The sequence below is a fragment of the Mustelus asterias genome, chromosome 3, assembly GCF_964213995.1.
Source record: "Mustelus asterias chromosome 3, sMusAst1.hap1.1, whole genome shotgun sequence".
Taxonomy (NCBI): domain Eukaryota; kingdom Metazoa; phylum Chordata; class Chondrichthyes; order Carcharhiniformes; family Triakidae; genus Mustelus; species Mustelus asterias.
The window spans coordinates 120,863,382-120,887,661 of record NC_135803.1 but is presented as its reverse complement, the minus strand read 5'-3'; the positions used below and the strand labels follow the sequence as shown (position 1 = coordinate 120,887,661).

General features: G+C 42.1%; 1 protein-coding gene across 9 annotated transcripts in view; it reads right to left on the bottom strand.

Moving 5' to 3' along the window:
- Positions 1-24,280, bottom strand: part of magi1b (membrane associated guanylate kinase, WW and PDZ domain containing 1b) — a 458,604-nt gene that overhangs the window by 75,934 nt on the left and 358,390 nt on the right. For 5 of the 9 annotated variants that reach the window (XM_078209492.1, XM_078209494.1, XM_078209499.1 and 2 more), the window contains exons 5-7: positions 22,256-22,460; positions 11,504-11,586; positions 10,092-10,127 (exon numbers count right to left, since the gene is read on the bottom strand). In XM_078209492.1, coding sequence (XP_078065618.1) covers positions 10,092-10,127; positions 11,504-11,586; positions 22,256-22,460 — 324 coding nt within the window. The remainder of the gene's footprint in view (positions 1-10,091; positions 10,128-11,503; positions 11,587-22,255; positions 22,461-24,280) is intronic. The other 4 variants (XM_078209496.1, XM_078209497.1, XM_078209501.1 and 1 more) reach the window with 1 other exon arrangement.

Here is a 24,280-nt window from a genome sequence, read left to right as displayed (position 1 = left end):
AAGAACAAAGAACAATACAGCACAGGAACAGGCCCTTCGGCCCTCCAAGCCCGCGCCGCTCCCCGGTCCAGGATTGAATCCTGAATCCAGGATCCCCGCCCAATTTTCCAGCCTATCTACATCCTAATATCCTATCCACCGAGCTGTCCCTCACAACTACGATGCTTTGTTCATCACAACCTATTAACTCACCCCCACCCCCCCATTCCAGACCATGTGATCTCCAGGGAGAGGTGAAAACCCAGAGTGAAAACCCCAGGGCCAATATGGGGGAAAAAAAAATCTGGGAAATTCCTCTCCGACCCGCTGTGGCGATCGAAACGAGTCCAGGAGATCACACTGGCCCTGATCAGAAAATGCTTCCCAACCCTATTCATTTCCACTAAGGTCCACTAAGGACCCAGACATTGGTTTACAGGGAACAATTTTGAAGTTTGCGTCTGATGCAAAACTTGAAAGCATTGTGAACTGAGAGGAGAATGGTATAGAACTTCAAGGGGATAAAGGGTGGTGGAATGGGTGGACAAGTGGCAGATGAAATTTATGCAAAGAAGTGTTAAGCTATTAATTCTGGTAGGAAAAATGCAGGTAAAGTAAAACAAAGGGTACAATTCTGAAGGGTTGCAGGAGCAGAGGGACCTGGGTGTATATGTGCACAAATCATTGAAGGTGGCAGGACAGGTTGAGAGCATGGTTTACAAAGCATATAGCATCTTAGGTTTTTTAATATGGACATGGAGTAAAAGTGCAGAGAAGTTATATTAAACTTGCATGGAACACTGGTTCAACCTCAGCTGGAGTACTGTGTCCAGTCTTCCAGGACAGATGTGAAGACATTAGTGCAGAAAAGATTCAGGAGGATGATTCCAAAGATGAGGAACTTCAATTGCATAGACAGTTAGGAGAAATTGGAGCTGTTTTCCCTGGAGAAGAGGAGGTTGAAAGGGGACTTGATAGAGGTATTCAAAATCATGAGGGATCTGGACTGAGCAGCTAAAGAAAAACTGTTCCTATTGGTAGAAGGATTGAGAACCAGAGGACATAGATTTAAGATAATTGGCAAAAGAAGCAATGGAGACATGAGAAAAACCTACTTCACGCAGCGAGTGGTTAGGATCTGGAATGCACTGCCTGAGCAGTGGAGGGAAGTTCAATCAAAGCATTCAAGAGGGAACTGGCTTACTATTTGTAAAGGAAGAATTTGCAGAGTAATGGAGAGATGGTAAAGGTTGGCGCTAGGTGAACTGTTCTGACAGAGAACACGTGCTGGCATGATGGGTCGAATGGCCTCCTTCTGTTCTGTAATGATTCTGAGGTTCTGTGGTGGCTGCTCTGATGGGGCTGTGAAAAGATAGGGAGGGATGGTGCATCTGTAAGATTTGTTGGCATGGGGAGTGATGTACAGAAGAAGCTTGGGGAAGATAGATTGAGAGGGTTTGTATTTGAACATGCCATGGCATTCATCTTTCCTGCCCTGATTTGGTCATTAAACATCTTGCGGTTCTGTATCCAGGAGCAAGTGATCACACTCTTGCTGACCTCCTCAGTAGCCTATGGCCATGCCTGCTTGCTCTCTGAAACCTTCCTGCAGTCCACAGAAATCAGAAACGCAATGCTGACTTTTCACATTGAATCTACATCTAAGAAGTTCCTAGACCTAGTTTTGCTATAAGGCTTCCATGATGCTTCAATTCTGACCCTCAAAGGGTCATTCTAAATGTTGGAGCGGAAATAGACCAAGATGGGTCATCATCACGTTCACCGGCTCTAATTGATCAGGAAATGTCAGATACAAAGGCAACGGCTGGATTAAAAAATCACTGCGAAACACGGCTGAAGTTTCCAGGCTTCCCAAATGCTGCTGGTGAGCCTGAAAGTTAAAAATCAGCCTTGTATGTTTCTGTCCCTATAATCTCTCTTGCACACTGTATTCCTCCGGCTCTGACGATTTGTACATCCTCACCTCTCCACTGTTCTCAATTCCCTGACCCACAGATGACAAATTTACTAATATTAAGATTCCATCCCAAAACCCTCTTCATCTCTCGCCAAAATCCTCTTCAGTATATAACTGTGGAACCAAGTTTTCAATAATTTTTGTTCTGGATTTAGCATTCCGTTTAAAGTGCTTTGAGACATATACTTATACAAGAATCACAGAAAGAGATCATTCAGCCCATTATGTGTGCGCCAGCCAAAAAAGTAACTAGCCATTCACTTCACTCCCACTTTCCAGCACCCGGTCTATAGCTTGCAGATTGTAGCACTTCAGGTACAGATCCAGGTACCTTTTTAAATGAGTTTCTGCCTCAGCTACCATTTTGGGCATTGAATTCCAGATGCCCGCCACCCTCTGGGTGAAGACGTTTTTCCTCGGGTTCTGTCTAATCCTTCTAATTACTGTAGATATATGCCCCCTGGGAGCTGACCCCTCAGCTGGGAGAAACAAGTCCTTCCTGTTTGTCCCCATCATTTATCATGTGATTTAGAAGCAAGGTGTTCTTGCATATGGATTATGACAATGAATTAAAAGATTTTCTAAGTGAAAAGTACTAAACAATGATGAAATGCTACATTTGCTCTCACTGGTCCTGGGCCAGTGAAAGATTTTCTGATGGCCCGAGTTGGCAAGGTCCATGCTTAGACATCAGGATATTATGATTTGGGAACCTGGGGTGGGATTGATTGATATATTGCAAAGACCTGAACAAATTCTACACAGATAATTGATCTTTTTTAGCCCCAGGGCTGAACATACTGGGTACAAATTTCATCTATTTGTAGAATTAGGCAAAGATAATGATATAGTATATAAATGATACACAGTAAATGATTTACAGCAAATTCTTCTTTTCCATCTAAGCAGACAGAACTAATTCAGAAGGCTTCTGGAACTCGATCTCTCTCTGAAAACTTTAAAACTCTTTTTTTTATTCATTCATGGGATATGGGCATTGCTGGCTGGCCAGCATTTATTGCCCATTCCTAGTTGGGAAAAACCTAGTTGTCGGAAGGCAGTTGAGAGTCAACCACATTGCCATGGCTCTGGAGTCACATGTAGGCCAGACCAGGTAAGGATGGCAGATTTCCTTTCCTAAACGACATTAGTGAACGCCCCAGATTTCCCTAACAATTGACCATGGCTTCATGATCATCAGTAGATTCTTAATTCCAGATTTTTTTTTTTTGCAAAGATTTGGTCACATCTTGAATTCAAATTCCACCATCTACTGTGGCGGGATTCGAACCCAGAATCCCCAGAACATTAGCTGAGTTTCTGAACTAATGGTCTAGCGATAATACCACAGGCCATCATATGCTGTGGTTGCTGACTGTATTTAAAGTGCCACTTAAATCTGTAAGAGTAATGTTGTTTATTTGGAAATGAAACAGTGATAAGTTAGATATTAAAGTTGTTTCCTTTTCATTTTTAAATATTAATGATTTAGCTGCTTCATTTCAAGCTTTTTCCCAGGGTGGAAGAGTCAATTACTAGGGGGCATAGGTTTAAGGCGCGAGGGACAAGGTTTAAAGGAGATGTACGAGGCAAGTTTTTTTTACACAGAGGGTGGTGGGTGCCTGGGACTTGCTGCCGGGGGAGGTAATGGAAGCAGATACGATAGTGAGTTTTAAGGGGCGCCTGGACAAATACATGAATAGGATGGGAATAGAGGGATATGGTCCCCGGAAGGGTAGGGGGTTTTAGTTCAGTCGGGCAGCATGGTCAGTGCAGGCTTGGAGGGCCGAAGGGCCTGTTCATGTGCTGTAATTTTCTTTGTTCTTTATTTCTTAGCGTAATAGTTAAACTGTGTTATTAAATAAAGTTTATTTCACTATTAAAAAATCCCAACTTTGCCAGCAGAATCAGTCCTGAAAAGAAGTATCCTTTCCTCAAATTTATGCCAAAATAGAAAATTTGCTGGCGTCTAGTCTGGTGTCCTAATGGAACTTGGGGTTCTGGTCCAATACCCTAACACAGGCTGTAAACATGAATGCTTCATGCTATTGCTGCCTTTATACCTACTGTTAGGAGGGTTTATGGGCTCTCACAACCTGTTCGGTGATAGGGAGGGGGACAACCACAGCCAGCAGACACGAGTATCTTGCTAGAATTCAGAGCTAGAGCAGCAGCTTCCACTTGCTAAGGGGAGCTCGAATGTTACACCTTCTGACTCAGAGGAGGGAATGCTTTCCCTTAAGCCAAAAGTTCATACGAATATGGGTGCCTGCTCAGCATCAAAATGGACTCATCCAAGGCCACTGAATCAGTGCATTGATGTACATTCTAAAGCACACTTCTAAAATTTCACATTAATAAAACTATTAATTCATGCATGGATGCTAAAAGGTCCTATGAGGATGACTGTAAAAAATATACAGGATTGTCAATTTCTCATTATTCTGTGCTCATACAACACACATCTTGACTGGAATTCCTCGAGACTGGCTCTCGAGCATGTACTGAAAGAAATTGAATGAACCAATAACTATGATAACATTTTCCATAATAATGTTAGGCCAAAATATCCACATTTGAAATAAATAATAAGACTCAATAAAAGATATGACCAAATCTTTGCAAGAACCACCTAGCCCAGACATCAGCCTGAAAGAGGTGCAATTTTTTTCTCCTCTGTAGAATATTCTAGGTTTTTATCCAGGGAAGCTGCAGTGGCCTATATTTAAACAAAAATGGGTCAAACGTGAAAACTGTGTCAAAGGTACTCAATGTGATCGGCATTTTCTATTTTTTACTTTACCATGACATGCAATTCACTTGCTGTGTGTGTATTAAAACCTGGTATCTGCTCTGGTAATCCTGACCTCCCCCAATCCAAAAGACCACCCTGAAGCACTTGACATTTTCTTGCTAATTTGTGCGTGTCAGGGGACATCTTATAGCAGTAAAATTCCCACAGCAACCAATCAGGATTTCACAAGTCCTTTTTTTGGGCAATCTTTTGCGTTTGAGATGGTAAAGGATGTTATCGCTGGGGTACTGAACACCTTCCATATCAACATCATGCAGTTTGGGTAATCTCCAGTCAAAAACACTTCTAATCCAAATATGTGCTGCAGCAGCAATCTCTTGACTGCATAGTTAAGCATTGCAGCACATCCTCCTGCTTTTGCCTCAGCCATCATTGTGACTTCTGAGTAGAATTGCCAATACAGTGCCAAATTTTGCAATAGATTTGTACCATAGGCAACATTGCTCATTTTAAGCCAGGGGAGAGAGAGAGAGAGAGAGGGGAAGAGGGGGAGACAGAGAGGTAAGGGCTTAATTCCCTCCATTTGTATTTGATGTAAATCCACGGTTCTGAGATCATAAGGCATGTAAACTATAAAGGCATATTATATAACTGTACTACTGAGCACTATTAAATGAAGTTTCCCAATAGCATCTCGTGTTATTAAATGGTTAAAATTGTGGTGTATGAGCTCCGGAGAAAGTGAGTTGCATCAGTCAGATTACAAAATATAATTTTCATGCAACTGCTTTTCAGAACATTGCACACTGTTTAAGCTGTCTTTCCTGCATCATCTGTCAGAAAAATAATCATGTGGTTAAACACTATATTCCTCTGGCAATCAGCCCTCCACCAGAGAACGGGGACCAAGGCCAATTGTTTGAAATGGCCCCTGCAGCCATAGAAACAAAAACAATAATTCACAGCTGCTTCCAAAAAACATTACATCTTTAATAATTATCTGCTATATAACCTTAATCCTCAATATTCTGCCTCAAATTCATCTTATTTTTAGTTCTAATAATTTGACATGAACTTATATTTATACCCGTGATTTTAGCAGAAAATAAGCAATGGGATACATTCCTTTTGTGTCATTTAGATAGGTATAATGGTTGGATAACTCTGTGCCTGCCAAGTCCCCAAATTTAATTCCCCTATTTATATATCATCAGGCACTGCTCAAGACCTAAAAATAGTTCTTCCGTATTAAATACTGAAGCATGGAATAAATATTTGAAATAATTACATTTTAAGTATGCATAAAATATAGGTAACTGTGTGTACAAATTTACATATGCATTGATATATAAAACATTTCAGAGCTAACATACATCATCATTTGGCACCTCTGTTAACCATGGTATATATTCAACACTTCTTCAACTCTACTAGTGAGGAAATGTATGAGAAGACCACATTTCCAATACATTTTCTATACTTCCCTCTACACCTGAAAGACTGTAAATACACAAAATGCAATATTATGGCAGTTTTTTGGCAAACAGTAAATATTTTAGTGCAGCAGCACTAAAATTTATAAACTTTTGCTATGGCTGTCCCAGAAATCAAAACTGTATGATGAAACTTGCTCAAGTTCCAATGGAGAAAATGAAAATATCTGCTCGCTCTGTATGCCTATAGCCAACAAATTTACCTTTTAATTCCTTTACATTAGTCCCAGTACTGGTAAAAGTGAAAGCAATTGAGTCACAACCTAAAAATACCCATATCAACAAAGTAAGGGTGTCAGTTAGCACAGTTGGCTAGATGGCTAAACAATAATGCAGAATGATGCCAACAGTGTGGTTCCGATCCCTCTCCCAACTGAAGTAGATTATGGAGGGCTGCATCCTTGCCTTGCCCCATGCTTGATGCAGAATGGTGTGCGTCAAGCTATAAAGCACTTGTCCCTCTTTAACACTTGGACTATGGCCAATCACCTGACCTTACAAACAAAGGTATGCAGCAAATCAAAGTGATAAACTCTCTCCTGAGTGCACTTGCATTTCATTTAGATTATGCCCAGTGGGAACCTGTACGCTTGAAATGTTAGATCATACAAAGAGCAAATTGATGGCCATTGGAACATGATAATTATTTGGGTAGATACAAACATTTATGAGAAGCTTTCCATGTGTGTCTTCTCACTGACATCAGTTTGAAAGAAATACCAATAACATTTTTCCAAAAAAATGCATACATTTGTGCATAAATCAGATTTTAGAAATAATTTATGAAAGTGAAGCTTTCCCAAATTATTTGCTGCTCTTTGGATGCAAATTAAGTTTCTTTGTTGGTGTGTATCTGTACTAGAGCAGGGTTTGCACTAATATCTATTCAGTTCTTTCCCCTCTACTTTTGCAACCACTCCGAGATATGTAGCTTCAGGAAGTGGGTGAAATCCAGTTGGAATCAAATTATTACACAAGCATAAAACTGGGAACTGATTCTAGTCTGTTTGGAGGTCAATTTGTAAAAACTAAATGACCAATTTTGTTTTCATTTGTGAGTCACTCCCTCTCTTGGCACCCTACCACCTGAAGAGTCACACCAGTCTAAGCACCAGGTAGGTGCAGGGTATCATGGCATGGATGGGAGGGGGCACGAAGGGAGATGGGTGTGGAAGTCATGAGAGCAAGGCCAGGTATGGAAGGAGAACCCACGGTTGATGGAGGGTGAAGATGTTTTTCTATAAATTCATTTACGGGATGTGGGTATCAATGGCTAGACCAGCATTTATTGCCCAGCCCTAGTTCCCTTGAGAATGTGGTGGTGAGCTGTCTTCTTGAATCGCTGCAGTTCCCATGGTGTAGGTACACCCAAGGTGTTATCAGGGATGTAATTCCAGAATTTTGACCCAGTGACAGTGAAGGAACAGCGATGCATTTCCAAGTCCAGGGTAATGAGTGACTTGGAGGGTAATCTCCAGGTGGTGGTGTTCCCAGGTATCTGCTGCTGCTGTTCTTCTAGATGGTAGTGGTTGTGGGGTTGGAAGGTGCTGCCTAAGGAACCTGAGTGAGTTCCTGCAGTGGATCTTGTAGATGGCACACAAGGCTGCCACTGTTTGTAGAGGTGGGGGGATTGAATGTTAATGCAAGGGGTAGCAATCAAGCAGGCTACTTTGTCCTGGATGGTGTTGAGCTTCTTGAATCTTATTGGAGCTGCACTCATCCAGGCAATTGGAGAGCATTCCATCACATTCCTGACTTGTGCCCTGTAGATGGTGGACAGGGTCTGGGGAGTTAAGAAGTGAGTTATTGGTCGCAGGATTCCTAGTGTTTGACCTGTTCAGTTGGCCACAGTGTGGTTAGTGCAGTTCAGACTCTGGTCAATGGTAACTCCCAGGACGTTGATAGTGGGGTGATTCAGCCATGGTAATGCTATCGAAGTTCAAGGGATGATGGTTAGATCCTCTCTTGTTGGAGTTGGTCATTGCCTGACATTTGTGTGGTGTGGAGGTTACTTGCCACTTGTCAGCACGAGCCTGGATATTGTCCAGGTCTTGCTGCATTTGGATATGGACTGCTTCAGTATCTGATGAGTCACAAAGGGTGCAGTCATGAGTGAATATCCCTACTTTTGATGGAAGAAAGGTCTTTGATGAGGCTACTGAAGATGGTTGGGCCTAGGATTTTACCCTAAGGAACTCCTGCAGTGATGTACTAGAGCTGTAATGATCAACTTCCAACCACCCTTTTTTGTCAGGTATGACTCCAACCAGCGAGGGCTTTCCCCCTGAGGTGGCGGCAATGTGGAAAGCAGATGTTGGGGTGGGACACCTGACCTGGAAAGGGAGCTGTGATGGAGGTGCCACCCAAGGCCCAAGGAGGGTGCCCCCAACACCCATCTTAACTCCTCCTGCCAGCCAAAACATTGCGGCCAGACTGGGGGGGGGGGGGGGGGGGGGGGGGGGGGGGCAGCAGTGGCGGCACTCAGGGAACTTTACTACCCGAAAACTAACAGCTGAGGGAGTATAAAATTCTGCCTTTTATATGAGTCATGGGAAAAAGATTGTAATTGCATAAAAACTTCACCAAGATGGTTTAAAAAGACAGGTAGTTTGAAAACTTACTCTAGATGTCTTGCCACCTGTGCACATACAGGAGAAAAAAAGCGATGGATAGAAACATGCTGCACCCATTGATATTAAATAAAATGTAGTTTGAGAGTGTATCAATTTGAAAACATTATTGTAGCAACAAAAAAGGATCCTTTGCTCTAAATATTCATAAGATTTTGCATTTCAGCTACACCAATCTATGTTTGTCATCTCATTAATGACTATACTACATTGCCCAGAGTAACACATTTATCTAAACAGCATCTTGAAGGTTTTTATAATTTAGATGGTAATGAACTTCTCAACTCAGTTTGGTACAACCTTAGCTGAATGCAGCGACACACTGTACAGCTCACGAAGCCAGCAGCAGCAGTTGGCAACTAGTTCAGACTATAAGAAATTACCAAAGGTTACAGGAATGAGAGGCACTCTCAATTAGCCCTTGAGTAATAAAGTATCATTTATTTGTGAAAAACACACTTGCAAGTTCAAAATTCTGTAAAAAGACAATTTAGGGAAAAATTTAAAGGCGGCTCTGGTATTAAGTCTGGTGTCTGTAACGATTCTGCCATTTACAGATCGAGAGTGCCTCTCATTTGTTTGTTTACTCATCTGTTATCAAATCCTTCCACCTTCCAGCATCATCTGTTTTTCCCTTTAATCACTCTTGCCTTCCACACGATCACAGATATTCCCTTTTATTTTCTTCCCCTTCCCCATTTGCCTATCTCTGTATATGCTTCAAATGGTTTAATCGCTAAGGTTTGCCAGTTCAGTTCCTAACCTTAAATGTTAGCTCGGTCTCTTGCATCACAGGTGCTGTCTGACCTGGTGATTATTTCCAACATTTTCTGTTTTTATTCTACAGTGTGTCTTTCCCTGGGGCTGAATGTATGTACGTACAAGCACGCATGCGTGCAGCATGCAATCACACATATCATTCATTGTTGATACTGGCCTTTTACTCCTGACATATTTTATGTCATACCCTTAGACTTATCCCATCGACCACAGTAACCACATAGTTGCGCGCTGTATCTTTTCCAATCAATATCCATCGATTACAGAAGGCCAGATTGGTCTAAAATTACATATTGAGGTTGCTTTCCATTAAAGCACAGAGCTTCCAGTTAGATACAATTACTGAGCCAACCAACAACAGCACTGGTTCCTTTTCATCACAATTATACTTAAAACACAGAAAAAAAACCTAAAGGAGGTTTGTGAATATCTGTTGAAATACGAGTGACTGCATGCCGTGCTATACGGTGAGTTACCTATTTCACTGTCCAGTTCCTCTGTGTGTACCCCTTCTTCTCCAAGGCAAGTGCACCAAGCAAGGACAGAAGAAAGCAACAGAAAATATTTTAGCTAAAATCAAAGTTATATTCACAAGCAGAGATCCCATTCCCAATAGCAGTAGGTTCACCCACACAATTAAGAACATAAACAGGAAACACAAAAGCAATCCCCAAAATCCCAGATTTTCAAAAGAATGTCCAGCATTCCACACCACTTAAGTTGCTGTGTCCATTTTTGGTTGTCCTGTTCAAATGGCTTAAGGAAATGCAATATAAAAATACCTTGTTTATCGAATTAATCTTTCAATAATACGTAGCTGGTATCATTTTTTTTAAAATGCCACTACTTTTTTTTCCGCTTACGTAAATACAAAAGACCTCCAGAATTAAAATGAGTTTTGCAAATGAGGACAGCTTACCAAATGGAAAGAGCAATAAGGATGCAGTAACTTTTAAATAAATGAACAACACAGTCATGACCCAAGAAAGGAATTCCCAGAAAAAAAGTCTAATAGAGAATACAACCAACATGCTGTTCTATTTCCAAAGTCATTAAGTTACTCAAAGAACAATACTAATTTAAAGGTCAAATTCAAGCTAGCTTTCTAAAGAAAAGAAGAATTGCATTTCTATGCACCTTTCATGACTTCAGGACATCTCGAAGAAGTTTACAGATAATGAAGTATTTTTGAACAGTGGTCACTGTTGTAATGTAAGAAACATGGCAACCAATGTCCTTGATTTAACTTGTCATTTGAAGGACTGCAGCACTGGCAGTACAGCACTCTCTCTCTATTGCATTGGAGTGTCAGCCTAGATTGTTGTGCTCAGCCCTCTGGAGTCGGACTTGAATCCACAACCTTTTAATTCAAGAGGTGAGAGTGCTTCCAACTGAGCCAAGGTTGGCATGCAAACAGGGGCAATAGCTTCAACAGAATTAATGATTTTTAAAAAATCAATTTGACTAGCACAGTATCACCTATAACTCATAAAAGTTTCAAATCATTTGTAGGCATGGAAACTTGCAAAACTTCCACGTTGAAGAATTTACATTCATTTTCTCAGAATGTTGACTCATCAGTGGGTTGATAGCACCTTTACAAATAGCAGAATTAATAAACACTGCAATGAAACTCTTGGACTGCAAAGTGATCTTTAAAATGGAAGGTACACAACTCAGTCACTAAAATGTGTAACTTGGAGTGACATTCCATTAAGTAGTTAAGTGAAGTCATTGATGCTTTAGAACAGCTAATTATGAGTGGACAAAAGGCATTTAAGGGCATACATTTGTCAGCAAATCATGCTTTGTTGCAACATATAAATCTTTCTGAGGAACCAAGTGAATACTTTAAAGCTGCAGGAATCTGCACATCTCACACACTTACCATCATCTTCACATTCCTCCAGTGGTTTTGGCTGCTTGCTCAAGCACCTTGGGTCAAGCCATGAAGTGGTCTTAGTATTGTGGCTGTGAAGTAAGGCAACATACATTAAGTATTCACACACAATACACATAATCCTGTGAAAACTTTGGTTACATTTACAAATTCTGTGTCAAAAATATTCAATTGATTTTATTGAACTTTTAAACGAGGCATATCGAAAGAATGCAGAGTACAAATAGTAAATGGTACATCATACTGCAAATGCAACACTACAAGGCGGCAAAATAATTTAAGCAACATCCTCTGAGCAACAGAGCTTGACGGGAAACTGCTCTTAAGGAGCAATAAAATAAAAGCAAAATAACGCATATGTTGGAAATCTGAAATAAAAAGAGAGAATGCTGGAAAAATTCAGCAGGTCTGGCAGCATCTGTGGAGAGAGAAAATAGAGTTAACGTGTTGAGTCCTAGTGATGTTACAATCCCAATTGATGTTATAACTGGACAGGAAAATCCCAGAATGGAACCCTGGCTCAAAAGATCGTGATGTGGAGATGCCGGCGTTGGACTGGGGTAAACGCAGTAAGAGTTTTAACAACACCAGGTTAAAGTCCAACAGGTTTATTTGGTAGCAAATGCCATTTAGCTTTCGGAGCGCTGCTCCTTCGTCAGATGGAGTGGATATCTGCTCATAACCAAGGCATAGAGAGACACAAACTAAAGTTACAGAATACTGATTAGAATGCGAATCTTTACAGCTAATCAAGTCTTAAAGATACAGACAATGTGAGTGGAGAGAGCATTAGGCACAGGTTAAAGAAATGTGTATTGTCTCCAGACAGGACAGCCAGTGAGATTCTGCAGGTCCAAGCTGTGGGGGTTACCGATAGTGTGACATGAACCCAAGATCCCGGTTGAGGCCATCCTGGCATTTGCTACCAAATAAACCTGTTGGACTTTAACCTGGTGTTGTTAAAACTCTTACTAAATAAAACGTGGAGGAACAGTCACAGGACCATTAATTAATTTAATAACATGATAAACATCTATTAAACATGAAAAGTTTGACAATACTCCTTTTCTCCCCCCTTAACTTCACAAGTGTAAACAGTTTTCAAAGATAACACTCCCCTCTAAACAAATGGCTGCTGCCACTCAACCATTTGTCTGTGGATTTCTCCTCAAATTCGCCCCCCCCCTCCAGATGAATGTTAAGAGTGTTTCTAAATTCCACTTTCAAACAATGCTTCACATCAGCTGTTTGCATTAAGAATTCATTCCAGCTTTTCCAACCATCCTTTCAAGCAATGCCTCCACTCCACCGTTAACAAGGAATCCAGCACCAGTCTTTCCATCTTTGCTTTCAGGCTTCTTTATCTTGAATTGCAAAATTCTACACAACCTCAGGTACGCAGTCCGCACGGAATATCACTGCTCCAAACACTGGAAATATGTACACCAAACCTTATGATTGCTTCAGATATGTGGCTTGTCTATAGCCAACCTCATCAGCTCTTCTCATCTCAGGTCTGACGTTGACGTCTGTGAGCAGTACCCTGTTCTCAAGGCAGTTCCCCTTTGTTCTTTTTTGTACCTCAATATCCCTGGAGCTTTTCCATTCCCTGGTTTCTAAAACAAATTGTCCTTAAGTTCCCCTGGAGCTTGCTTTCGCACATCTTACTCCATTGTATGGCTTGGTTGCTTCTAGCAGAGCCAAGAGCTGTTCACACTCTGGCGTCCTAGCCCCAACTGCTATAAATCCAGCTAAAACTAAACTCAAAAAGCATTCCTACCCTAAAGATGCCCTGGTTACTAAGCAATGGCTTTATACTTTTCCCAGTTTGTTTACTTTACACGCTGTAACCCTCTCTAAGCACAATAGAAGCACAGTTTGAACTGATCAAAATTTCCACATGTACAAACACCTTTGTCCAGCAAGAATCTAACTAGAGTTTACCCTTCCTTACAAAGAAACACTAAATTAAACCCACTTAAAACAATGCATTATTTCTCATTTTTAACAATACAAGTGTAGATCAGTTAAAACTACCTGTTTTCCTGACAATGACTCTTCTTCAGCTGTGAAGATGAGTCACACAGTCCCAAAATGTTAACTTTGTTTCTCTCTTCACAGGTGCTGCCTGACCTGCTGAGTTTTTCCAGCATTCTCTGTTTTGATTATCACTTAAGGAGCAATGTTCAATCCCAGGCCAGTTAACTGAAATGCCTCTGATTGTACAATTATATCGATCCTACAGAGGCAAACAAACACTGAAAAGTTTTAATACACCTATTTTAAGGCACTGACAACTGTGACAGCGTTGGACACAGAAGCAGTACAGTGAGGACATTTTGTAATTTATTTCACAGTTCTGTGGCATCTGCAATTGCTTTTAAGAGTTTGCATCAAATGTAAAGGGATCCACTGCGATTTTCTTGGGCAATAAGAAATACTGGTCCAAGTGACCTGGCGACCCTTGACCTCGAAGCAGTACAAATAGGAGGGAAATTAGGAAAGAAATGGTATGTCAGGCTGACACAGAGGAGAGCTGCAAACAGAAAGGAGAGCGACAAGCAGTGGAGCTGGAGGGTGAAGGCCCATTTGCTTACACAAAATAAAGCCGAGAGGGACTGAAGAGGAACACAAAGAATTCCTATGACGTGAAACATCAGATAACTCTCAGGAAGAGATCTATTTTTCTGTTTGGCAGAAATAGAGACAGGAGCTCCTGGAGGCAATGTGAGAGCTGGTTAAAACACATCTAAAACCTGGGAAAACTATGTGAATAGTTTGGAGATACTGAAGAGTTGGAAGTTTTCCCTGAAGCCGCCAAACTTTGAACCAGATTGTTATTGATTGGTTGACTGAAAAAACTCTAGAAAGCAGCACCATCAGGACTGCTGTGACTCAAGGGAAAGAAGGTTAGTAGAATTGTGCCTTGCTGATGATGATCATATCCGTGAAAGTCAGAGGTGAAGGCTGTTGTTGGATAGGATTCGTGGCCTACCTTGTATGAATGAAGAATAGCATACTGTGGAATTGTGTAGGTACACAATGTCAAACATGATGAAGGGGAATACTTGTGGTTGTGTAATACATATCTTTGTTGTATGGACCATTTAAAGAGAAATTTACCTTTTTTATTTGAAGGATCTTGATTCTGTTAACATTTAATTTGTGTTAGTTCCATTGTATAACAATAAAAGCTACAAAAAATGGAAGCTTGTTGGTAATTTTGTTGGTACCTTTGTTATTTTCTTCATGGTTTCCACCATGAAGATTGACTAATCTTCTAAGGGAAGGAGTGTTCCTTTGAATTACTCTTTTAGTTGGACTAAGAAACCCTCCGAGAATAATCAGAGCAGATTTAAAAAGAAAGCAAACCGATCAGAAAAACAAGACATATGGTAGTTACTACCTGCTGACAACAGGGAAGCAGAATGAGTTCAAGGGGACATGAATCTGACAAATGTCAACAAGAGCTAAAAGAAAAATGGTGCAGATATGTTGCTGAAAGCTCAACTCCGGGTGAAGGATGAAAACAAAGCTGTCAACATTCTAAGTCAGTCTCAGAAAGTTACTGGAGGAGGGATGGAGTCAATACATAGTGAATAAAGTTTGTAGCAGAGATTGAAGACAATAGCTTCAGTTTTCCCAATACTTAGTTGGAGAAAATTTCTGCTCAAGTGTGGAATGTTAGACAGCAGTCTGATAATACAGAGAGAGTGGAGATGATGAAAGAGGCAGTGGCTAGAGTTGGGTGCCATCAGTATACATATGGAAAAGCATGAAACTTTTAAATGTTGATAGAGAGACTTGGGTTTACTCATACAGGGAACAGAAAAAGTTAGCTTGTAGATACAATAAGCAATTAGGAATACAAATGGCATGTTGACCTTCATTCTAAGGGGATTGGAGTGCATTATCATCCTTAGCCAGACCAGTGACATGGGGGAGATTTGATTAGGGACCAATAATGTTTTGCTTAAAGTAGATAAAGTTTGAGAGTCAAGGCGCTTACTATACAAATAAAGCCAGAAGTTTCCATGAGTTTTGAACAAACAAAAATAAAATTTACTATACTCGTTCAGAAAATTAAAGCAATTTACAATATCTATCTTATACTCTTAACACTCAGGGTCAGTATGAGGCACATGTGAATTAATTAAGGCAAACTGTGCTCAGGCACACTATACAATGGATGATCGATGCGATCAAAAAAGATGCAATTGATTTCTCAACAACTTAACCAGATGTTTGTCATATTGTGAGTCAACCAGTTTCACTGAAACTTTCATTATTCTCATGAGGGTTTCCAATCTCCTATCTGAAGATCTTGACTTAGAATTCTCTCTGAATATTGCTGCCACTCGGATGGCTTCAATAGACCCACTTTGCAGGTTCTATCTATCTGCCCTGTGATTTCTTTCCCCTGGATCTCCAAGTACACTCAAACTCCATCTTCCACATACAGTCTTAGATCTTTGGCTGTGTCAAGTGAAACACCACTGGTCCAAAGGGGTACCTTCTCCCCAAAGACCTGCAGCACGGAGTCATCAACCTTCGGTTGCCTTCTTGGGTCATCAGGGCTCCTCTCATGCCCTTGTCATTTAAAGTCTACTACTTATAAATCTTTCTTTAATTTGGAGCCTATTTCTCTGCTCCTTTCTCTTAGCAATGGGGCCTATTCCTGAATCCCATCTTCATCCCTTATCTGGGACTACCTATTTGGGATCTCTCCCATTGTTCCTACCTGGGTTGCAGCATTCTCCCTGTCCCCTCCCCCCGAGACACAGTCATTATTATAGTGCTCCATGTCAGGTCACTTGACTTGCATTTTCTGTTTCTTTCCTTCTGCAAACATGCGCAGGGCCAGTTCTTGGCTTGGAGAGCTTAAAAGAAAATGGCATATATGCAGACATTTCCCAGCTGGTACATGCGCAGAGACCCAAGGTTCATCAGCAACTAAGTTCCTGATCTCTCAATTAAAGAAGACAAGTATGGGTTGTCACAACTACAAGAAGAAATAGATCTTGTTACAATTGGATAGAGTTTTGGTGAGATGGCAGCTAAAATACTGTGTAAAATTTTGGTCCCTACATTTGAAAGAAACATGGTTACATTGGAGGCAGTATAGTAAAGCTTCGCTCGATTAGTCCCTGTGATGAGAGGGTTGTCCTATGTAGAGAGGCTGAGCAAATTGGGTCTATGTTGTCTGGAGTTTAGAAGAATGAGATGTAATCTCATTGAAACATACAATACCATGAAAAGGATTGACAGAGTCAATACTGAGAAATTGTTTTTCCCTGACAGGGAATCTGGAAAACAGGGGCATAGTCACAGAATAAGAGGCCAAATCACTTAGTGTTGATGAGGAGAAATTTCTTCACTTAAAGTATCGTGAGTCTTTGGAATTCTCAATTCCAGAGAGCTGTGGGTCCACCATCATAGTACCATCATAGTTAAGGCAGATATTTGGTCTTTTTTTATTCATTCGTGGGACATGGGTATCGCTGGCTGGCCAATATTTATTGCCCGTCCCTAGTTGGTCTTGAACTGAGTGACTTGCTAGGCCATTTTAGAGGGCAGTTGAGTGTCAGCCACATTGCTGTGGCTCTGGAGTCACATGTAGGCCAGACCAGGTAAGGACGGCAGATTTCCTCGTCGAAAGGACACTGGCGAACAGATGGGTTTTTCCGACAATCGGCAATGGTTTCATGGTCATCAGCAGATTCTTAATTTCAAATTTATTTTAAATTGAATTCAATTTCCACCATCTGCCGTGGCAGGATTCGAACCCGAAACATTAGCTGAGTTTCTGGATGAATAGTGGTCATGGCGATAATACCACTAAGCTATCGCCTCCTTAGGGAATCAAGGGATATGGGGTGTTAGTGCGACAGTGGAGTTGAAGTCCAAGACCAGCCATGATAGTAGTGAATGCAGAGCAGGCTTGACCGGCTGCTCGGTCTTCTTCTGCTTCAATTTCTTACATTCTTATGCACCCACAGCCTTCTGATTCAGAGGCACGACTGCTGCCACTGAGCCAAACTTTTTCAGTTTCATTTAAACTGAACAGAGTGTGAAGTAATTGGAATAATAATGACTGAAACAGTGGGAAAGCTCGGAATCTATCCAGATTGAGCAAGGAGATGGTGGTGAGAAAAATTTGAATTAGTGTTCTTTGCTCATACAAATAGTAAAGCAGATTGCGGAGAGAAATTCTCTGTTAATCACTTAAAAGAAAATTGACAAGACAGTTGGATCAAATTAACCCAGTTAAATTAAATACCCCAGAAAGATTTTTTTTAAAACTTCTTTCCTTCTTTAAGACAATCCTGCATCATGCTCTTTTCACAGATTTCTTTCATATCCACTGTGCTACAATGGCCTATGATAGAACATAGAACATTACAGCACAGAACAGGCCCTTCGGCCCACGATGTTGTGCCGACCTTCATCTGAAACCAAGATCAAGCTATCCCACTCCCTACCATCCTGGTGTGCTCCATGTGCCTATCCAATAACCGCTTAAATGTTCCTAAAGTGTCTGACTCCACTATCACTGCAGGCAGTCCATTCCACACCCCAACCACTCTCTGCGTGAAGAACCTACCTCTGATATCCTTCCTATATCTCCCACCATGAACCCTATAGTTATGCCCCCTTGTAATAGCTCCATCCACCCGAGGAAATAGTCTTTGAACGTTCACTCGATCTATCCCCTTCATCATTTTATAAACCTCTATTAAGTCTCCCCTCAATCTCCTCCGCTCCAGAGAGAACAGCCCCAGCTCCCTCAACCTTTCCTCATAAGACCGACACTCCAAACCAGGCAGCATCCTGGTAAATCTCCTCTGCACTCTTTCCAGCGCTTCCACATCCTTCTTATAGTGAGGTGACCAGAACTGCACGCAATATTCCAAATGCGGTCTCACCAAGGTCCTGTACAGTTGCAGCATAACCCCACGGCTCTTAAACTCCAACCCCCTGTTAATAAAAGCTAACACACTATATGCCTTCTTCACAGCTCTATCCACTTGAGTGGCAACCTTTAGAGATCTGTGGATATGGACCCCAAGATCTCTCTGTTCCTCCACAGTCTTCAGAACCCTACCTTTGACCCTATAATCCACATTTAAATTAGTCCTACCAAAATGAATCACCTCACATTTATCAGGGTTAAACTCCATTTGCCATTTTTCAGCCCAGCTTTGCATCCTATCTATGTCTCTTTGCAGCCTACAACAGCCCTCCACCTCATCCACTACTCCACCAATCTTGGTGTCATCAGCAAATTTACTGATCCACCCTTCAGCCCCCTCCTCTAAGTCATTAATAAAAATCACAAAGAGCAGAGGACCAAGCACCGATCCCTGCGGCACTCCGCTAGCAACCTGCCTCCAGTCCGAAAATTTTCCATCCACCACCACCCTCTGTCTTCGATCAGATAGCCAGTTACCTATCCAATCGGCCAACTTTCCCTCTATCCCACACCTCCTTACTTTCATCATAAGCCGACCATGGGGGACCTTATCAAACGCCTTACTAAAATCCATGTATATGACATCAACCGCCCTACCTTCATCAACACACCTAGTTACCTCCTCAAAAAATTCTATCAAATTTGTGAGGCACGATTTGCCCTTCACAAATCCGTGCTGACTATCCCGGATTAATCCGCATCTTTCTAAATGGTCGTAAATCCCATCCCTAAGGACCTTTTCCATCAATTTACCAACCACCGAAGTCAGACTAACCGGTCTATAATTACCAGGGTCATTTCTATTCCCTTTCTTAAACAGAGGAACAACATTCGCCACTCTCCAGTCCTCTGGCACCATCCCCGTGGACAGCGAGGACCCAAAGATCAAAGCCAAAGGCTCTGCAATCTCATCCCTCGCCTCCCAAAGAATCCTAGGATACATTTCATCAGGCCCAGGGGACTTATCGACCTTCAGTTTATTCAAAACTGCCAATACATCCTCCCTCCGAACATCTATTTCCTCCAGCCTATTAGCCTGTAACACCTTCTCTTCCTGAAAAACATGGCCCCTCTCCTTGGTGAACACTGAAGAAAAGTATTCATTCATCACCTCGCCTATCTCTACTGATTCCATACACAAGTTCCCACCACTGTCCTTGACCGGCCCTAACCTCACCCTGGTCATTCTTTTATTCCTCACATAAGAGTAAAAAGCCTTGGGGTTTTCCTTGATCCGACCCGCCAAGGACTTCTCATGTCCCCTCCTAGCTCTCCTCAGCCCCTTTTTCAGCTCATTCCTTGCTAACTTGTAACCCTCAATCGAGCCATCTGAACCTTGTTTCCTCATCCCTACATAAGCTTCCCTCTTCCTTTTCACAAGACATTCCACCTCTTTTGTGAACCACGGTTCCCTCACTCGGCCATTTCCTCCCTGCCTGACAGGGACATACCTATCAAGGACACCCAGTATTTGTTCCTTGAAAAAGTTCCACTTTTCATCAGTGCCTTTCCCTGACAGTTTCTGTTCCCATCTTATGCCCCCTAATTCTTGCCTAATCGCATCATAATTACCTCTCCCCCAATTGTAAGCCTTGCCCTGCCGTCCGGCCCTATCCCTTTCCATTGCAATAACAAAAGACACCGAATTGTGGTCACTATCTCCAAAGTTCTCTCCCACAACCAAATCTAACACTTGGCCCGGTTCATTTCCCAGTACCAAATCCAATGTGGCCTCACCCCTTGTCGGCCTATCCACATATTGTGTCAGGAAACCCTCCTGCACACACTGCACAAAAAGTGCCCCATCCAAACTATTCGACCTACAAAGGTTCCAATCAATATTTGGAAAGTTAAAGTCCCCCATGACAACTACCCTGTGACCCCCACACGTATCCATAATCTGCTTAGCAATTTCTTCCTCCACATCTCTATTACTATTTGGGGGCCTATAGTAAACTCCTAGCAACGTGACCGCTCCTTTCCTGTTTCTAACTGCAGCCCATATTACCTCAGTGTGCATATCCCCCTCAAAGTGCTTTTCCGCAGCCGTTAAACTATCCTTGATTAACAATGCTACTCCTCCACCTCTTTTACCAGCTTCCCTACACTTACTGAAACATCTATACCCCGGAACGTCCAACAACCATTCCTGTCCTTGTTCTACCCACGTCTCCGTAATGGCCACAACATCGTAGTCCCAAGTAGCAATCCACGCCCCAAGTTCATCCACCTTGTTCCGGATGCTCCTTGCATTGAAGTAGACACACTTCAACCCATCTTCCTGTCTACCGGTACCCACCCTTGACCTTGATACCTTCCCCAATATCTCACCACCCTCAACACTGACTTCCGGACTACAACTCCTTTTCCCACTCCCCTGACAAATTAGTTTAAATCCCCCTGAACAGCCGTAGCAAATTTCCCTCCGAGGATATTGGTGCCCCTCTGGTTCAGGTGCACCCTGTCCTGTTTGTAGAGGTCCCACCTTCCCCAGAACGTGTTCCAATTATCCACGTATCTGAAACCCTCCCTCCTGCACCATCCCTGCAACCACATGTTTAAGTGCACTCTCTCCCTGTTCCTCAACTCGCTATCACGTGGCACCGGTAGCGTACCAGAGATGACCACATGTTTTGTCTTTGCTCTCAGCTTCCAGCCCAGCTCCCGAAATTCCTGTTTTAAATCCCCGTCCCTTCTCTTACCTATGTCGTTGGTACCAATGTGTACCACGACTTGTGACTGTTTCCCCTCCCCCTTAAGAATCCGGAAAACACGGTCCGAGATGTCACGGACCCTGGCATCCGCTAGGCAACAAACCATCCTCGAGTCTCTTTTGCTGCCACAGAACCTCCTATCTATCCCTCTAACTAACGAGTCCCCAATAACTATTGCCCTCCCGCTCTCCTCCTTACCCTCCTGAGCCACAGGGACGGACTCAGTGCCGGAGATCCAGCAACATTGCAGATTTAAATCCCTCTATGACCACATTTCTCCCAATCTTTGTCATCTCCTCCAGCCCTCCAAGAACACTGCATTCTTCCAATTCTGGCTCTTGCTTTCCCACGCCCCATCACTGGGATGCGTACTTTCAGCTGAAGCTTCGCAATTCCCACCCTAAACCTTTCCGCCTGCCCTCCCTTCGGATGCAATTTAAAACCCCAACTGTTTGGCCAAAATATTTGCAACCTGTCCTGATATCTCCAATGTCAAATTTTCACATGTTGTGTGATAACAGTCCCATGATGCACTTTGGACCATTTTACTATATTAAGGGTGATTTCTAAACGCAAGTTGTTGTTGCTGTTGAGACGTTTCTTTTCCTGGTGTCTGCTGATGTTTCTGTCCATTGTGACACAAGAACGTGCATGGAAAATACACCAGTGCGACATCATTGCAATTATCCCAAACTGGGAGGTCTTGACCATGATCTCGCTCCCCAATGAAATAATGGTCAAAGCCCACAATCCACTCTGCGGAGAATTCTGGATTAAAAACATGTGGTATACCACACATCAATACCAGTGTTAGCAGCATAATCAGCAACAATATAGATCTATGAAATAGATGCATTCTTCTGCCGACAGTAATTTGCACATTGAATATATAACAATCGATAAATTATTTCATTACCAATGCAAGTGTGCTTAATTTTCCCAAGTCAATCAGAAGGGTTAATCTTCAATGAATAAAATCTATAATCCGTCATAGATTTACAGTTCACACACTGCCAATGCACTCAATGAAGTTCCAATAAAAACAAAACTCACTCAATAAAGTAGACTTCCCCATTTTCAGTAAATGCCATTTCCAAGTTGTCAGGCAAAGGGCCAAGGTTGTCTGTTGTGAGATTGGAGTTCTGTACTGGTGGCTGAGGCAGCTCTGTGCAATGGATATTGGAGCTATTGAGGTTATTGTACTGAGGTGCCACTTCTTTGGGGATGTGCGTGTTTTGTTCGTCTTGTTCACTGGAATCTAAAAACAACCAGCAGGATGTTAAAGTCAGAAGAAAAAAACATTTTTTTTTACTGTTTGGTCCCAGATTACTAAGGTAGAGTTATGTGACTGAGCTGTTAATAAGTCGGGAGACTAAGACAGAATAAATGGTCAATTTTCAAATGTGAAGCAGTGAAAAGAGTACATATTCAAAACGGCATCGATGGAAAAAGTTGACATCATTGAACATGCCAACAACGTTTTTCCATTTCCATTCAAATAAGTTAACAGATTCACCACCATATAATCAGTAATGAGGAAAACTGTCAACCCTCTCTGTCCCACCTTTGAACTGACAGTAACTTCAGAAATTTGCATAGATAAATGGGGAAATGCAGAAGTTGCTGTCAGTGATTCTACCCTTTCCAGAGAGTGCATTGTTGAGGTCCACCCAGACTGCAGTCTGGAAATCAATGGACTGACAACAAGTTCCACTTTCAACAATAAATCCTGCTGTAAACTTCAATGTCATGGCATTACTGCTAAATAGCCTCACTGAACCTGAAAGTGTAATTTTTTGCTGTAATTTCTCCATTGTGATAAAATAGCCTACATTCTCAAAATAATGGGCGGCACAGTGGTTGGCACTGCTGCCTTACAGTGCCAATTCTGGCCTCAGGTGACTGCCTGTGTGGAATTTGCACATTCTCCCCATCTCTATGTGGGTTTCCTCCGGGTGCTCCAGTTTCCTCCCACAGTCAAGAGACATGCAGGTTTAAGTTGACGGGCCGTGCTAAACTGATCCTTAGCATCAGGGAGATTAACAGGGTAAATAGGGCCTAGATGGTCCAAAATGGCCTCGTTCTGTACTGTAGGGATTCTATAATTTATTTCAAGCTGCTTATGATGTTTGAGCTTCTACCTTAACCTGATGCCTTATGCATTTATTTTGCTATCTGTAAATTAAAAGCAAAGAGATTCAGTGATTTTTACATCCTGGTTTGCTGTTTTTGAGAATACTTTAATGTGAGTGGCTGCTTATCCTTCTTGATGACATCACTGTTGCTGGGCACCTGGAGATCTCCTCGACTTGGTGCCAGAAACGCACCGACATCAGGTAAAGGAAATCCATGCCACAAAGATGGCTAGTCCTTTGTGGACAGCTCTCTAAAAGTTCATTGGCACGAGCCATTGCCTTGCTGCTGACCTTTAAATTCAGTCCATTAAACAAATCAAGAGTCTGATAGCCAGTTCACAAAGGAAGCCCTAGAAGTAAAGTTGATCCATTATCAAATCACAGATAAATAATTTTCACAGAGACCAATTTCATAGGATTATGGAATCCCTACAGTATAGGAGGCCATTTGGCCCATCAAGCATGCAACAACCACAATCCAACCCAGGCTCTAACCCCATAGCCCCATGTATTTACTTTGCTGATCCCCCTGACATTAAGGATCAATCTAGCAAGGTCATTCGACCTAACCTGCACATCTTTGGAGTGTGGGAGGAAACCGGAGCACCCAGAGGAAACCCACACAGACCACGGGGAGAATGTGCAAACTTCACACAGACAGTCACCCGAGGCCGGAATCAAACCTGGGTCCCTGGCGCTGTGAGGCAGCAATGCTAAGTACCGTGCCGTGATGCTGCCCGTTTTCCATGACATTCACTAGCAACCGCCATTTTGTGATTGGCGATTACGTGGTATTCAATAACTCATCTGCATCGCCTAATGAAACTTCACTGAAGGCACTGATGTTGAATCAGACGTTGTAGAAAATATTCACAGCAACACAGATTATTGTGGACAAATACCCTCTCCTCTTGTTGAACATAATCTAAAATATCTAGACCAC